The sequence below is a fragment of the Vulpes vulpes genome, chromosome 14, assembly GCF_048418805.1.
Source record: "Vulpes vulpes isolate BD-2025 chromosome 14, VulVul3, whole genome shotgun sequence".
NCBI lineage: Eukaryota > Metazoa > Chordata > Mammalia > Carnivora > Canidae > Vulpes > Vulpes vulpes.
Genome location: NC_132793.1, coordinates 63,379,530 through 63,397,064, shown reverse-complemented (window position 1 = coordinate 63,397,064; position 17,535 = coordinate 63,379,530). Strand labels below are relative to the sequence as shown.

Genomic DNA, 17,535 nt, shown 5'->3' with positions numbered 1-17,535 from the left:
TCTAGTTTCTGTGAAACATCTAGTTCTGTGAAAAATGCTATTGGTACTTTGATAGGGACCATTAAATCTATGGATTGCTTTGGGTAATACGAACATTTTAACAATATTTGTTCTTCCAATCTATGACCATGCAGTATCTTTCCATTTCTTTGTGTCATCTTCAATTTCTTTCATCAATGTATTAGAGTTTTCAGAGTACAGGTCTTTCACCTCTTTGGTTATTTTTAAGTATTCTATTATTTTTGGTCTAATTGTAAATAAGATTTTCTTAATTTCTCTTTCTTTTACTTCATTATTTGTGTGGGACCCAGGGAATTTAACAAAAATCCCCTACCCCTGGACAAGCAGAGCAGGACTGACTCCATTTTGTGCTGTACCCACCTTGGGCCGACCTGCTTATTGCTTAGGGTACTGCCCCACCCTAGTCAAGCCCAGGGCACACCCTAATCGGAAATCCGGTCAGTGATAGGCCAGTTCAAATGTATACTTTAGGGTAAAATGTAATTCAATCGGACACCTGGGAGTGGACTAGCATGACTGTGCAACTTTCTGCGTATCCCATTGGCCACTGGCCCCTATAAAGTTGCTAAGCCTCTTAGTCTTGGGGTCCAAGTCCCTGCTCGCTGTGTCCGATATACTTGGACCCAAGCTCGAGCTTGTAAATAAACCCTCGTGTGTTTGCATCGGTGTCGGCTCCTTGGTGGTTTCTGGGATTCGCAATCTTGAGCACAACAATTTGGGTATAGAAATACTATGGATTTACATGCATTGATTTTGTATCCTGTGGCTTTACTTATCAATTCCTGTATTTTTTGGTGGATCTTTAAGATTTTTATATATAGTATCATATCATCTGCAAATAGTGAAAATTTTATTTCTTCCTTATTAATTTGGATGTCTTTTATTTCTTTTTCGTGCCTGATTGCTGTGCCTAGGACTTTCAGTACTACGTTGAATAAAAGTGGTGAATGGACATCCTTTTATTACTGATCTTAGGGGGAAAGTTCTCAGTTTTCCCCCGCTGAATATGTTAGCTATACATTTTTCATATTTATAGTGTTGAAGTATGTTCCCTCTAAACCTATTTTATTGTTGTTGTTGTTGTTGTTTATCATGAATGGGATATCCTGGGGTGCCTGGGTAGCTCAGTTGGTTAAGCGTCTGCCTCCGGCTCAGGTCATGATTCTGGTATCCTGTCTGCTTCTCCCTTCCCTTGTTTTTATACTCTCACTTGCTCTTTCTTTCTCTCTCTCCCTCGCAAATAAAAAATTAAATCTTTAAAAAGAAAATGAATGTTGTACTTTATCAAATGCTTTTTCTCAACTACTAAAATGATCACATGGTTTTTATCCTTTCTCTTATTGATGGGATGTATCGGGACTGATTTGCAAATTTTGAACTGCCTTTATGTTCCAGGAATAAATCCCACTTGATTGTGGTAAATAATTTTTTTAATCTGTTGCTGCATTCAGTACATCAATATTTTGTTGAGAATTTCTGCATCCATGTTCATCAGAGATAGTGGCCTGTATTTCTTCTTTCTGTAGTGTTTTTATCTGGTTTTTGTATCAGGGGAATTCTGGCCCCACACAATGAATTTGGAGGGTTTTTTTCTTCTTGCATTTTTTGGAAAAGTTTGAGAAGAAGAGGTACTAACTCTTCTTTAAATCTTTGGAAGAGTTCACTGGTGAATCCCATCTGGTGCTGGACTTAACGTTCATTGGGAGGTTTTTTTTGACCACTTATTCAATTTCATTGCTGGTAACTGGTCTGTTCAAATTGTCTATTTCTTCCTGCTTTCAGAGTTGGCAGGTAATACGTTTTGAGGAACTTATACATTTCTTTTAGGCTGTCCAATTTGTTGGCACATAAGTTTTCATTTATAATCCTTGGTATTTCTGTATTGTTGGCTGCTATTTCTACTTTTTCATTCGTGCTTCTGTTTATTTGAGTCCCTTCTCTTTTTTCTTTTTGATGAGTTTGGCTAGAGGTTATCAATTTTTTTGATCTTTTAAAAGAACCAGCTCCTAGTTTCATTGATCTGTTCTATTATTATCATTATTATTTTCTATATCATTTAATTTATGCTCTAATCTTTATTATTTCTGTTCTTCCACTGGTTTGGGGTTTTGTTTGTTTCTTTCTGACTCCTTTAAATGTATGGTTAGGTTAAGATTTTTCTTGCTTCTTGAAACAGACTTGGATTGCTATACACTTCCCTCTTATTCTTTTTTTAACAATTTTATTTATTTGAGAGAGAGCACACGTGTACAAGAAAGAGCACAATCATGGGGGAGTGGGCAGGGGATGAGGGAGAAGCCAACACCCAGCTGAGCAGGGAGCCCACTGTGGGCCTTGATCCCAGGACTCTGGGATCATGACCTGAGCTGAAGGCAGATGCTTAACCCACTGAGCCACCCAGGCACGCTATACTCTTCCCTCTTTGAACTGCTTTTGTTGCATCAAATAGATATTATACCATGTGTTTTTATTTTCATTTTTCCTCATGTAATTTGTTATTTCTTCTCTGATTTCCTGGCTGATCCATTTATTATTTAGTAGCTTGTTATTTAACCTACATGTATTTGTGGTCTTTCCAGATTTTTCCTTGTGATTGATTTCTAGTGGCATAGCATTGTGGTCAGAATAGATGCATGATATGACTGCAAGTTTTTTTAATTTGTTGAAACGTGTTTTGTGGCTTAATATGTGATCTATCCTGGAGATTGTTCCATGTGCACTGGAAAAGAATGTGTATTCTGCTGTTTTAGGATGGAATATTCTGTATATATCTGTTAAATACATCTCATCTAGTGTGTCACTCAAAGTAACTGTTTCCTTACTGATTTTGTTTAGATGATCAGTCCATTGGTGTAAGTGGGGTCCCCTACTATTACTATATTACTCTTTATTAGTTCCTTTATGTTTGTTAACTATTTTATGTACTTAGGTTGTCCCACATTGGGTGCATAAATACAAATGTTATATTTTCTTGGGTTGTCCCCTATATTATTATATAGTGTCCTTCTTTGTTTTTTGTTACAATCTTTGTTTTATTTTTATTTTTATTTTTATTTACTTATGATAGTCACAGAGAGAGAGAGAGAGAGGCAGAGACACAGGCAGAGGGAGAAGCAGGCTCCATGCACCGGGAGCCCGATGTGGGATTCGATCCCGGGTCTCCAGGATTGCGCCCTGGGCCAAAGGCAGGCGCCAAACCGCTGCGCCACCCAGGGATCCCCAATCTTTGTTTTAGAGCTTATTTTGTCCAATATAAGTGGACACCTTGGTACCTTGGCTTTTTTTTGACATACATATACATGATAAATGTTTCTCTATCCCCTCACTTTGTTTCATGTGTCTTACATCTAAAATGAGTCTCCTGTAGGCAGCATATAGATGGGCCTTTTTTTTTTTTAAATCCATCCCATCACCCTGTGTTTTTTGATTAGAGCATTTAGTCCATTTACTTTCAAAGTAAATATTGCTAAGTATGTATTTATTGTTATTTTGTTACTTATTTTGTGTTTTTTTGTAGTTCTTCTCTGATCCTTCCCTTGCTCTCTTTCATGGTTTGCTGGCTTCCTTTAGTGATACACTTGGATTCATTTCTCTTTATTTTTTGCATATCTATTACTGGCTTGTGATTTGCAGTTACCATTAAGTTTGTATATAACATCTTCTGCATATAGCAGTTTATATTAAGTTGATGGCCATTTAAAGTCCATTCTTTACTCTTCTCCCCACCATGTTTTTCATTCATGGTGTCATGCTCTCCATCCTTTTATTTTGTGAGTCCCTCGACTGATTTTTATAGATACACTTATTTTTACTGTTTTTGTGCTTCCTATTTTTCTTACTCTTACTTATGATCTCTTCTTCCCATTGAAAGTGTTCTCTTTAATATTTCTTGTACAGTTGGTTTAGTAGTCACTAACTCCTTCAGCTTTTGTTTGTCTGGGAAAATCTTTCTCTCTCCATTTCTGAATGACAGCCTTGCTGGATAGACTACTCTTAGCTGTAATTTTTTTCCTTTCAGCACTTTAAATGTATCATGCCTCTCCCTTCTGGCTTGCAGAGTTTCTACTGAAAATTCCACTGATACCATTGGGGGGGAGGGGGGAGGGTCCCTTTATATGTAACAGTCTTCTCTTGCTGCTTTCACAGTTTTTTATCAATACTTTGCCATTTTAATTACTATGTGTCTTGTAGGTATAGAATTCTCTGGGCTGATTTTGTTGGATGATTTCCATGCCTCCTGAATCTGGATATGTTTGCTTCTCCAGATTTGGGAAGTATTAAGCTATTATTTCTTCAAATAAATTTTCTGTCCCCTTTTCCCTCCTCTAGGAGCCCTATCATGCTAATGTTATTACCCCTAATGGTGCTGCTGAGTCCCCTAAATCTATTCCCATTTTCTGTAATTTTCTCCTCTTACCTGCTCAGCTTGATTATTTTCCATTACTCTGTCCTCCAGATCACTACATTCCTCTGTTTCCTCCAGCCTTCTTTTTATTCCATCTAGTGTATCTTAAAACCTATTTACCGTGTTGTTCATTTCTGATTGCTTATGTTTTCCATTTCTTTAAGGGTCTCACTGATGTCCCCAACTCTTTTCTCAAGTCCAGTGAGTATCGTTAAGATCATTACTTTAAATTTTCCATCAGGCATGTTACTTATATCTGTTTCATTTAGGTCTCTTGTTGTGATTTTGTCCTATTCTTTCATTTCAATTTTAACAAGATGAACTTTGGGCTTCTGTAGGACCTGCCACTGCCACTGCCACAGCTGGGACTGGGGCCCCACAAAGTATGCTGGTCTGGAGACATGGTGTTTGCAACATTCACTCTGCTTTTATGGGGGAGACTTCCAGCACCAGGACTGAGGCAAGAGTGAATGGAAACAGAGGATCTGCAGAAGTGCGAGGGGATGGGGCTTGGTATAAGCCAACTTAGGTAGTGAATGTTGGCACTGTGCTGGCTTATGTTTGAGGGGAGGAAAATGGGGACTCTCAACTCCTTTTTTCCTGGAGAAATCCCTCCAGGAAACTGGTCCCTCCAGGATGTACTCTGAGTTGTTGTGTATATAATTCTCTCTCCCTTGTGCCCCAGGTGTTTTCAAAGTTTCTGTGTTGTATTTCTGGGAGCTGTTTGTTGTGCTGTCTCTTTAAGGGTGGAGACTCAGTGTCTTATTGCCCTCCAGGCCCTCCCAGAGAGGAACCCTGTGCTTTTAAAAATTTCAGCCTTTAAGTCCCTTTGACTTCAAGAACTCACAAAATCCAGCCCCTCCCACTTTCAACATCAAATGTTATGGAGATTCATATCCTCTGTGTGGTCTCCTCAGTGTGAGACTGTTTCTTGACCTTGTCCTTGTTCATGCCCCAGCGCTGCAGATGGCTGCAGTCCACTTAGCTCCCCACTGCATCTCCACCCTTCCTATCCTCTTGGATGTAACTTCTTGTCTACCTCTGGCTGTGGACTTGGTTCTGCCAGTCTTCAGGTCACTTTCTAGGTTATTTACGCTGATATCAGTGCTATCTAGTTGTATCCATGTGACAAGGTTAGCTTAGGACCCTCTACTCTGCCATCTCAGTCCCTCCCCTCAAATAGTATTTTAGCCTTTAAAAATTAGGACAAGATAGCAGTTCTAGAACTCATTTATTAGAAGCCTATTCTGTCTTATGATTTTAAATCTAGATATTAAATTTTAGTTATCAAATGGTATCTTTTAACTGTTGCTAATATAGACTTGAATTAGAGATAGTTTTACTTCAATGAGATAGATTTCCAGAAACAGTACATCTAGGTTGAAAGATCTATATATTTTTAATTTTAAATTTTTTAAAAGATTTTATTTATTCATAAGAGAGACAGAGAGAGAGAGAGAGAGAAAGAGAGAGAGAGAGAGGCAGAGACACAGGCAGAGGGAGAAGCAGGCTCCATGCAGGGAGCCTGATGTGGGACTCGATCCTGGGTCTCCAGGATCACAACCCAGGCTGCAGGCAGCGCTAAACCGCTGCGCCACCAGGGCTGCCCTATTTTTAATTTTTTTAAGTATTTTTAATTATAGTGTTACTAGATTGCTCTCTCATATGTTCATATTATGTGAGAGCAATCTTTCCTTTATACTCAGCTAACAATAGACATTATAGCCCCTTCAAATTTTTATAAATTAATTTTGTCAACTAATAATTGTAAATGCCAGTACTTTAATCTGCATTTCCTTCTAAATGGAGATGTTAAGCAAGTATTTACTATAATAAAACCAGGGCTTAGTACAACATGGTTTTCCATAAAGTATTATCTATTTGTAAAGAAGTATATTTATGAAATAATATAACTTTTAAAAAGCCTTCTAGCTTGTCCCAATTAGTGCAAAAGTTTTAATAAAAAGCAGGCATTTAGGGATGCCTGGGTGGCTCAGTGGTTGAGCGTCTGCCTTTGGCTTAGGGCATGATCCCAGGTCTGAGGACTGTGTCCCGCATCGGGCTCCCTATGAGGAGCCTGCTTCTCTGCCTCTCTCTGTGTGTCTCTCATGAATAAATAAATAAAATCTTAAAAAAAAAAAAAAAAACACAGGCATTTAGAAGGCTTCTATCTTAAGAAAAACATTTTACTGCAAACCTAGATTTCTCACCATCTAAAACAAACTAAAAAATTTAATATATTTTAGTAAAATAACAATTTTATTTTATCAGCTGTTGATTTTATTTTTTTTATTTTTTATTTTTTATTTATTTATGATAGTCACACACACAGAGAGAGAGAGAGGCAGAGACACAGGCAGAGGGAGAAGCAGGCTCCATGCACCGGGAGCCTGATGTGGGATTCGATCCTGGGTCTCCAGGATCGCGCCCTGGGCCAAAGGCAGGCGCTAATCCGCTGTGCCACCCAGGGATCCCCAGCTGTTGATTTTAAAACCAGGGTATACCAAATGTTTCCTATACTGTTCATCATAAAACACAAACACAGAGGATAATTTTACCATGCTATTTTAATATTTTCTATGTACAGCAAACATATCCTAATTTACTTAATCAGAAAAATATGACAAAAATAATAAAAATAATTATATTTCTTATCTATTGAAAATACTGAATATATAAAACACAAAATTCTTACAAAATTAAGGGCAGTGACATTTTATTATTATCATAGCATTAATAAGCATCAGACGGTCACCACATACAAGCTTCTGATTAAACACTTTACATGTATTAATTCATTCAATTCTCACTATCACAATGTGAGGTAGGTACTATTATGTTTCCCATTGCAGAGATGAGATACAGAGGGGTTGAGTAGATTTGCAGAAAGCTAACTAGTGCAATTCAGGATTAGAGCACAAGAAGTATGAGTTGAAAATCTGTTCTTTAAGCCTTGCTCACTCTCCCTCTGATCTTTACATTGTCCACAGAGTACAAGTTGACTTGTACAAAGGACTGCAGTTTTAACTTGTACTTAAATACTTTATTAAGAACTGTAATATCCAAATTAAAAAGAAAGAGATCAACTAGTGATTTCAATAAATGAATTCTAGAACCTCTACCTTGCTTCTCTTTTTAAGACTAAAATATTATTTTCTTGTTCACTTTGGCATCACTAATCAAACTGTATGCACTCTCTCTGTAGAATATGTACTTATTTGAGACTAAATCCACAAGTGAGGATTCTGAAAATTGAAATCACATCATGTAATGAAGTATGTCTAAGTTTTGGATTAGTAATATACAAAATATTTTAAACTGAAAAGTCCAATGATAAAATAAAACTGCAGACATTTTAGCAAACCAGACAATCTCAATTTTAGGCTAACACAACAAAAGGCTTCAAAGAATTCTCATACACTATAAAGATTATCAGGACTAGACTGTCACATAGTGACCTTGCTAGCTTCTAACTCCTCTAACAGTATTTGGAAGTGCATTGTTTCAAATCAATAACTAATTAACAAAGTACAAAAGAAGTTGCACTGTTTCCTTAGCTCCTTGTTAAAAATGGCTTTTGGCAGCACATGGGCAGAAAGGTCGCTTTTATGACATCTCCAGGAGTCTTTCAACACCCTGCCTCTGTCAGATTAAATTACTTTTAGCAATTAATTGTCATAAGTTAAAACAGAAGCCCATTTGTTACAGCAGGCTGTCATAATGACATGGTGAGTAGTTGTTTTGATATGAATTTCTTCCACTGACCTTCTATCATATCTTAATTTTTGTGGTTGACCTAACTCGAAGATTGGGAGCACGTCTTAACTCAAGAAGCCTGGGCCAAACCTTGGGGGTCTTGGCATAAGACACCAACAAATAATTGAAAAAAAATTTCCACAGACACTTTGAAAAGCAGAGGTTATGAAACAAAGAAATGTGTAAGATGGAAATTAAATTCAAAACAAAATTATTTTTAATTAACACAAGAATATAAAATGTTTCAAGAATTACATTTTCTATCAAGTTCATAAACATGAGATTATGAGATCATTGTCATATTGTACTAAAGGTGAACACCTAGAAATAGAATGCTATGAGGAAATATTAAATAATTTTAAAAGGTAAATTTTAGTAAGAACAAATATCACATATGATTTATATGTCTTTAACTTGATAAATACACTGTGTTTAAATCTTCTTAACCTCATAAAATCAGTTACTAATAATTCTTTATCAAATAATATTCCTTATAAATCTGTATCTTAACAGAATAAGCAAAGCCTAATTGAGGCCTGTAATAGTTTGGTAAATCCAGTAAAAGGTCGTTCAGTATTTTGAACAGTGAATGATATAAGCAAATTTTTGTCTCAAAAATAAGCTTAGAATTATGGTATAATATGTTTAGATGGTAAACATATCGTAGAATATGTTTATATTTTATTTACTCCTATTGCTATAAATCTGTATATTCTTTACCTATATTAAAATTTAAGAGAACTTCATGGACGATGAAAAAAATACTAGATGAAAACTGTGCCAGCTCAAAAGGACAAGAAAAATGAAAAGGTATGACACTTTCAAGAAATCCTAAAACCATGAAAACAGTGATAACAACAGCTAACATTTTTTCAAGTGCTTTCTCTGAATTAGATATTGTATTAAATGCATAATATGCTCTAATTCATTTAAATTTTCATGGTACCCTGGGCAGTAGCTACTATTATCTCTTTTTACAGATAAGGCAAGGGATACTTGGAGAGTTTAAGTTAATTGCCCAACAGTCAGTGCAGTTTCTCTGACTTTAGATCCCACAATCTTAACACTGCAGAACTTTTTACATATGTATACACACATATACATATGCATGTATGTTATGTTTAAACGTTCATAACCTTATAAAATCAGTTATTACTGTGTGTATGTGTTTAAATCTAAGAACGAACAACTCTTTCTAGTTGTAAAAATAAGCCTTAGTCCTGAAATGTGGGTATACCTGGAAAAGTGACCTTCAGTTTTTCTAGTTCACAGAATACACTGAGGAAAATGCCAGAGTAGTTTATCTGATTTGTATGTGGAGAGCAAGAGAACTTATAACTAGAGCTTCCATGGCAGGTGGGAGGGGTCATAAAAATATCAAGAAAGATGTGGGTAGGTACGTGGGCATGTGTGAAGTAAGGAGTCTTAAATATCTGATAGGATCCTTACTGTGATCATGTGTTATTAGCATCAGAGGGCCTGTGAACATTTGGGAGGCAGCCCAGGGAAGCTTTCTCTTCCTGCTTAGGATATGTCACTGAATCCTCTTCCCCTTCAGTACTGATTGTGAACACTTAAGATTTTATATTTTTTATCTACTTTAAGGAAAATTACACATTTTGCCTTTGTCTGTTATCTTTCTGAGATTCACCATCAGAATGAGGGACTACTGTAACCTAGAAATTAAAATTTAGGCTCTTGGGCAGCCCCGGTGGCGCAGCAGTTTGGAGCCGCCTGCAGCCGGGGGTGTGATCCTGGAGACCCAGGATCCAGTCCCACGTCGGGCTCCTTGTGTGGAGCCTGCTTCTCCCTCGCCTCTCTCTCTTTCTGTCTATGAATAAATAAATAAAATCTTTAAAAAAAATTTAGGCTCTTTCTGGAATAATGTCTAATTATGATTATTTACAAATGTACTATATAGCAGAATGGGCAAGATTAATCCCATATATATTTAACATTTGGAGTGACAATGAACATTTTTTGCCCCAGAACTATATATTCACTTTACTCATTAACTGGGTAAAGTGTTCCCTCTAGACATGCACAATGATAAGAAATCTTCCATTTAACTAATTTTAGTCTCCAATGTTAACACATTTTCTAAGTTAAACTGGTACATTTTATATTAATTGTGTTTGTGGTTAAATATTAGGGGTTCTTAGTCCTTGAGTTTTTTTTTTTTTCTGTAAGAGTATATTCTGTAGCACTAAAGGATTATCACTAAAGGCAAAGTAGAATTCACTCATTTTGTCAGATAGATTTCAGTTAAGTATTATATTTCAGAGAGTATTGCCGATGGAATACAACAGACTAATAAAATTTAACCTGGTATTCCTTTCCTTTCATTGAAGCCAAAGAAGCTCTTAGGAAACGAGCTCATTTTAAGTATGGGAGAAGAAGGAAAAAAAATGATTATTTAAGTAGGAATTATTTCATTATTTCATAGAATCATAAAAACTTAAGAAATTATGGTGCCCCACTTACTTTGATACTTATCCATTTTACAGAGGAAAAAACTGAGCCCCAGAGATATAAAATAACTTCTTCATTATTTCTCACTGATCACTGTAGTGATTTCATTGGCTGAAATTCCAGTTCTCACAATGGTATGAACACTAACACCACTTATGCGTGTTTTATACATCTTTAAAGTGACTTCAAATACCTCACTACTTGATTCTCATTACAACTCAATGGAGTACACAGGTCTTAGGAGACTTCTTTTATTTCTTCTTCTTCTTTAACCCTCACCTAATCAATTAGCATATCCTACCCGCAGGCCATCTGAACACTATTTCTAAATTGACATTTTATAACTACTAATAAAATCCATCATCTATTTCAACTGCCTAAGAAATAAAATTAGGCACATATGCATTGGGAAATGACATAAAAAGACTGGCAGTAAGAGCAGAAATAGTTAAATAGATATATTATAAAGCCAAATAACTGTTGTAATTATTTGCCAGCTTGCAAATGTGAAAGAATTATTCTAGGAAAAGAAACACTCTAATGTAAACAATTATAATCTCTATAATCTAATATTGTATTAAAGACAAAAATGAGGGAAAGGGAGAAAGAGAGGAGGAGAGAGATACGAGATTATTGGTGGTGATGGGAGTTTAACAAAACTAAATTTCTAGCCTTAAATTACTGTGTGAGGAAGGAGGAGGATAGAAGAATAAAATGAGGACAATTACTATGTTAAAACATTGCCAGATACTAAATGTACAATAAAATCTCAAAAATTATACCCTAATGGCATTGGCAAGTGTAGACCAAACTTTCAAAGGAATAGAGCACCCAGAAAAAAAGGACAAGAATGTAAGAATTCAATCTATGTTAAAGGTGGCACTTCAAATCAGTGGAAAAAAAACAAATTATTTCCAAAATGGAGTTAGGACAACTGATTATTTGGAAAACCATAAATGTGAGCTTTCCACATAATAAAAATAAAACCAAATATCTAGTAGATCGAATATTTAAATATCATTGAAAAAAAGATGGTTTCTTGAATAAAGAGTGTCAGGATAATTACCAATATGAACAAAGTGACACTGGATTCATACCTCACCCCAAAAATCAATTTCAAATAGAATATGAACTTAAATGTGAGACACAAAACTCTAAAGCATTAAGAAAGAAAACACCTATTTCCTCCCTTTCCCCTCTACTTCCTTGCTTCAACTTTTACTGTCCTCTTTTACCTTTGATAAGATACATTCAGGTATCATCAAGCCCTCTAGGAAATTTTCCCTGGAGCTTCCACTTTCAATCTCCAACTGGCTTATGTCCCACCTGTGTACCCCAACAGGTACTAATTGGAATCCAGTGCATTCTTCTTCTTACTGAGTTTCTATGGGAAGGGTCATGTCTTATTGATTTTCAGATCCCAAGTGCCTAGTACAGTGCAGTTTAATAAATATTTGATAAAGTGTTTAAAAACTTACTGAAGTGTTTTGTTTGTTTGTTTGTTTGTTTTTACTTATTTAGCAAGCTAACAAATGAACCATAAACTTATCAAGGATAGTTGGTTGAGTTTGACGTAAATTGGTTTTGGCAAAGAAATTTAAATTACACCCATGTGCTCAGAGGCTATTGTTTAGGGCTAATGCTATCATCTTTAGTCACATACTTGATTTCAGCCTCTTCTGACTGTACACCCACATTCCTAATCAAATCTAGCCACATTTAAGTCTATTTAATCCACTGTACACAAGGCAACAAAACTATAGGTAGTACTCAAATAACTGAATTTACAATGTAGTTATAAAATGTTTCTCACTTATAAAGACCCACACTCTTTTGATCATGTGTATTCTATTTAGAGGTAATAGAGGACTTGGAACTAATCTGTATTAGAACATCTGAATAAAGACAGACTAATCATGTCTTTGCCAATATTCTTAATTTTAAAACTAAATATTATAATTTATCACTTCTCCAAATTTAAAAATTTATCATATAATGAAATATATTCAATGGTATTTATGCCAGAGCATATTTATAAATGGAAATCCATTCAAATGCATCAAATGTTGGAGCTACTATCTGCATATTTCCTGTGAATAAGTATGTAAGTAATACCAGGTTTCAATGGCAATGGTTCAGTCTGATGACTGAAAGAAGAACAGTATCATCTTACCCTAGTGTCAGTAATAAATTTCCTTGAAAGTCTTAACCAGCTTTACCTGGACAATCCTAGTAACACACCATAATTTGAATTTAATCCCTTGTGCACTAAAAGAACCACAGAATCCAGGGTAAATCAAATGATAATTTAAGCACAGGCAACCTTGCTATACAGAGGTGAACTAAATGTAAGCCTTTCTTTTAAATAATTAGATATTTATACTTTGGACAGTAAATATATAATCTCAGTGATTTTCTTAATTTTGAAAACTACTGAAAATTCCACCAAAGGCAATATACACGGTGGCAAGAGGGAGGCTGTGATTACTTGTGTGTTTGTTAGTATACACACTTGTTTTTGTACTGGAGCAGAGGAAAGGGAGGGGTGAAGAAAAGTATTAAAAAAGATGGAAAGTCAAGATTAAGTATTATTAAATATAGGATTAGGTTCTGTGAAGAATGCTTTAGAATCTGAATAGAATCTTGTAAAATGTCCAATAATAAGATATTTCTCCATAATGTTCCATTTTAAGTGTTCAATTGACTATTATGAAATGAGTATTTCATTCCAAATGTCTAAAAATGACAATTATAAGCTAAGTAGGTAATCTTTCTGGCCTAATTTTAAGAATTATATTAATATATCAATTTAGGATATTTAATATAACTGCCTGATTTTCTTCCCCCAGAAATAAGAGCTGGAGAGATGAGTCCAGAATATCCACTTCCTACTTCCCACGTCTAACCAGTGAGGAGGTCCTCTGGCATATAGGCTATAGCTCTGGAGAAAGCAGTATCTTGGGTGACTGCTGAACAAAAGGCAAGCAGAGCATCCTCATTATGTAGGGTAGGGTCAATCTGGTTGTGAAGCCAAAGGAAACTGTGTAAGGACAAAAATTCCTCAGAATGTAGGGTAGGAATAAAGTCTGGCAGAACTGATTGGACTTGACGGGGTCATTTCAGTGTCTTTTTTATAGGATTACTTTGGCTCCATGAGTGTGCCCTGGACTATACAGGGCAATAAGCCAGAAGGCTACTTAAGTGAGAAAGGAACCATGTTTAGACCTCTAAATGTAGCATTTTTTATGACTAACCTTTCAAAATTTTTGAAATATCTCAGGTTAACAGGCAACCATTTTGCTGCATACTTTTAGCTCAATGGTGGCTATTGTTATTCAAACTATTAACAAGATTTAACACCACTTAAAGGAAATGTGACGCATTCCTTGTTATTTAAATACATTTTAAAGTATTTTAAAATATATCCTTAACATTTTAAAATATTTTCAGCATTTTTTTTTTTTTTTACAGTAAAAAAATTTTTTTTCTCTAATCTGGTCACTAAGGCCAAGAGGTACCATTTTATGTTTCCCTATGATGTCAGTTTGCCATACTGGTCAAAAAATTTATCATTCAGTTAAATTCTTCATTTAACTAATATCTGGGTATCCACATGCCAGACACTGTGGATACAAAGATGAATAAGACAATGAATTAAGTACAAGACACCAAAACATTCGCAAATAATTCCCAACATAGTGAAAAGTGGGCTAACTGAAAATAAAATGTATACATATCCAAAGAACTCAGTATAGTGTCTCACACAAAGTAAGCACTCAAAATGGTACCATACAGGGTCGCCTGGCTGGCTCAGCGGTTTAGTGTCTGCCTTTGGCCCAGGGTGTGATCTCAGATTCCTGGGATCAAGTCCCACATCAGGCTCCCTGCATGGAGCCTGCTTCTCCCTCTGCCTGGGTCTCTGCCTCTCTGTCTCTTATGAATAAATAAATTTTAAAAATCTAAAAAAAAAAAAAAAAGGTACCATACACATGAACTATTGATAAGATAATCCCTGTCAGTAGATGACAATCCAAACAAATACCTTTCAGCCTACAGATTCATCACCAAATATTTCCTCAGTGCCTACTTTGTGCCAGGCACTGTGCCAAACACTTGGGGCATTATCAATGACAAAACAAAGATACCAGCCCTCCTAGAGTTTACAATCTAACAGGGGAGACAGGAAATAAGTGCTATTAAATGGATACGTAAATTATATAATAGGTTAGAAGGGAATGAGGGTTAAAGAAAAAAAAATTGAGCTGGGTAAAGGGAACGGGAAATGGGTAGGCTATAATTTTAACTAGGATAGTGAACACATGCCTCTACTGAGATAATATTGGAGAAAATACTTAAAGGATTTTAGCAAGCTAGCCCTTCATATATTTGGGGGTAGAACACTACAGGCAGAGGGAACAGTCAATGCAGAGACTGAAAGGCAGAGTATGCCTGGCATGTTGCAAGAACAGTGAGAGACCAGTGGGCCTAGAATGGAATAAGTGAACAAGATAGGGGCAGAAAATGGTTCAGACAGATAAGAGGGCAGTTTTTCTATGGCCATTATCTAAGTAAAATCAAATCTCAAAATAAAGTCATTAAGTCCACTTATCCATCCAACAACTTTTGAATATTACATATATTCAAGGCAACCTCTTAGGTGCCACAGGATAGAAAAAGATGATTAACTCTGAACCTTTAGCCAAATAAAGCTTGCAAATTTCCACAAAGGGATTAACTTACATTGCACTTTTTTTAGTAAAAACAAAAGCCAGGGACAGGAGAGGGGGAGTATAAAGAAGGAAGGCATGTGTAGGGGCATGAGCAGAATTACTTTAAGATCAGAATAGAATCTCCTCAGAAACTCCTACTTAAAACTACCTTATATAAAATACTCCAATAGTTAAGAGTAACTTGCAAAAGAACAGGAGCTACAAAGAATCCCATGAAAGATTATTCATTTTAGTCCTTTTGAAGAAAGTTGCTTGGTTAGATCTTTTGCCAAAAATAACTATTTAAACCCACATAGAAGGAACTAACAAACATCAATAATATCATTAGCAATTAAGAAAATGTACACCTAAATAAAAATAATGGTTTCTAGAGAAAACTATCAACTTCATATTACATTTCCTAAAGAATAAAGGACAAGTTAAAGTGTTTTATGATCTATAAAATTTTATTAAAAGGTTAGGTGCATTATTGATGACTTACATTATTTCTCCTAAACAGGGAATGAGTCTATTAAAGATATAAAGTGAATTTATCATAGATCATTTGGTGGAGGAGGTAAAAGCAAAACAAGGAAAGAATTAGTTAAGGGATATTAATATTAGATGGTTCTAAAAGTCTTGAAATGCTACTTACATGTTTAATTAGCTTCATTTGAACTAAAAGTAAGGGCAAAGTCATTTTAAATATCAAGAATAAACACCACTACATTCCTGAAAATTGAAATATTACAGCTTCCAGAATGTGTCAAAACATCTACCAAATTAACTTCTTTAAAGCGGCAAAATTTTAAGTGGTTTATAATACTCAATGACACAAAAATCACATTACATAACAATGTAAAAGATTTTATATAAATAATCCTCATAAAATTGAGGTTCTCACTGCAATAAGTTATATTTAGTAAATAAAGTATAGAAAGTAATCTTTAAATTTTAAAATCCGGGGATCCCTGGGTGGCTCAGCAGTTTAGCGCCTGCCTTTGGCCCAGAGCGCGATCCTGGAGTCCCTGGATCGAGTCCCGCGTCGGGCTCCTGGCATGGAACCTGCTTCTCCCTCTGTCTGTGTCTCTGCCCGCCCCCATGTCTATCATAAATAAATAAATAAATAAATAAATAAATAAATCAATCAATCAATCTTAAAAAAATTTTTTTTAAATTCAATGTGGTTTGTTATTGAATATCTAAATATTTGACTTTTATTATTGATGCTATATTAACCATTGTGAAAGGGAAATTTTCCCTTTCTCATGCTTCTAGAATGCAGCATATGAACTACTGCAAAATACTTACCACAGTCTGCCTAATATCAGAATTGCTTAAGAATATTCTGGCCTCCCCACAAGACTGTGCATGAGCTCCTAGAGAACAAGGATTCTGGTTTTCCATCTGTATATCTCACAAACAGCTATAGCAAGCACAACATTTTGTAAATAGTGCTCAACTGAATTGAAATGTGAAGAGGTCCAATCAAAGCTGTGCTACTCAAAGGGACACATTTTCTTCAGTTTCAAGATATTTTGGTATCTTGTTTTGAAATCCTGGCTAATCTTGTCTTGAGTACAAATTATATGTTTTATTCTTCTCCCATTTGTCATCTTTAATATCTAGCACTTGGGAGAAGGTATAAAACCAGTGATGGTATACTAACAGAATGCAAACTAAAGCTGGTACTGTACTTTTATCATACTAATAGTTACTGTGGGTATCTTGAAAGTGCTGCCATAAATTTTGAAGGTAAAAGGCATTATGAAAACGATTAGCACTGAAGGGCTAACATCTCCATTCAATACACTCATTTAGTCATTATTTCCTAGATTTACTAAGTATACCATCTAGAGATCCACCTCTTAGGAATATGGCATGTAGTAATGGAGAAAATTCAAACCTGTCTCCATGGGCTTTGGCAAACAAAAGGACACAACTGATTACAACAATGTATAAGTAAATAAACAAACATTTACTGAGGGTCACTAATTGCCAAACAATAGGTAGGTGGTCTTTGTTCAATTTGTGGGGTCAAATATGGGGTAAAATGTAAGAAAAAGAACAAACCTACCACATCATCTCCTACTAGGGCTACCCTAAAAGGCCACAGTCTACACTCTGCACAACCCCCGGGGGTGCCAGATAAGAATTATGTCCCTTAGACTT

At 35.5% G+C, this 17,535-nt stretch overlaps 1 protein-coding gene across 21 annotated transcripts in view; it reads right to left on the bottom strand.

Moving 5' to 3' along the window:
- ARB2A (ARB2 cotranscriptional regulator A) overlaps window positions 1-17,535 on the bottom strand; it is a 413,243-nt gene that overhangs the window by 210,926 nt on the left and 184,782 nt on the right. For 2 of the 21 annotated variants that reach the window (XM_025992902.2, XM_072736799.1), the window contains one exon: window positions 15,810-16,468. The exons of the other annotated variants lie outside the window; for them this stretch is intronic. In XM_025992902.2, the coding sequence (XP_025848687.2) occupies window positions 16,352-16,468 (117 nt within the window). In that variant the 3' untranslated portion in view covers window positions 15,810-16,351. Of the gene's footprint in view, window positions 1-15,809; window positions 16,469-17,535 lie in introns of those variants that run through there. 21 annotated transcript variants of the gene reach the window in all.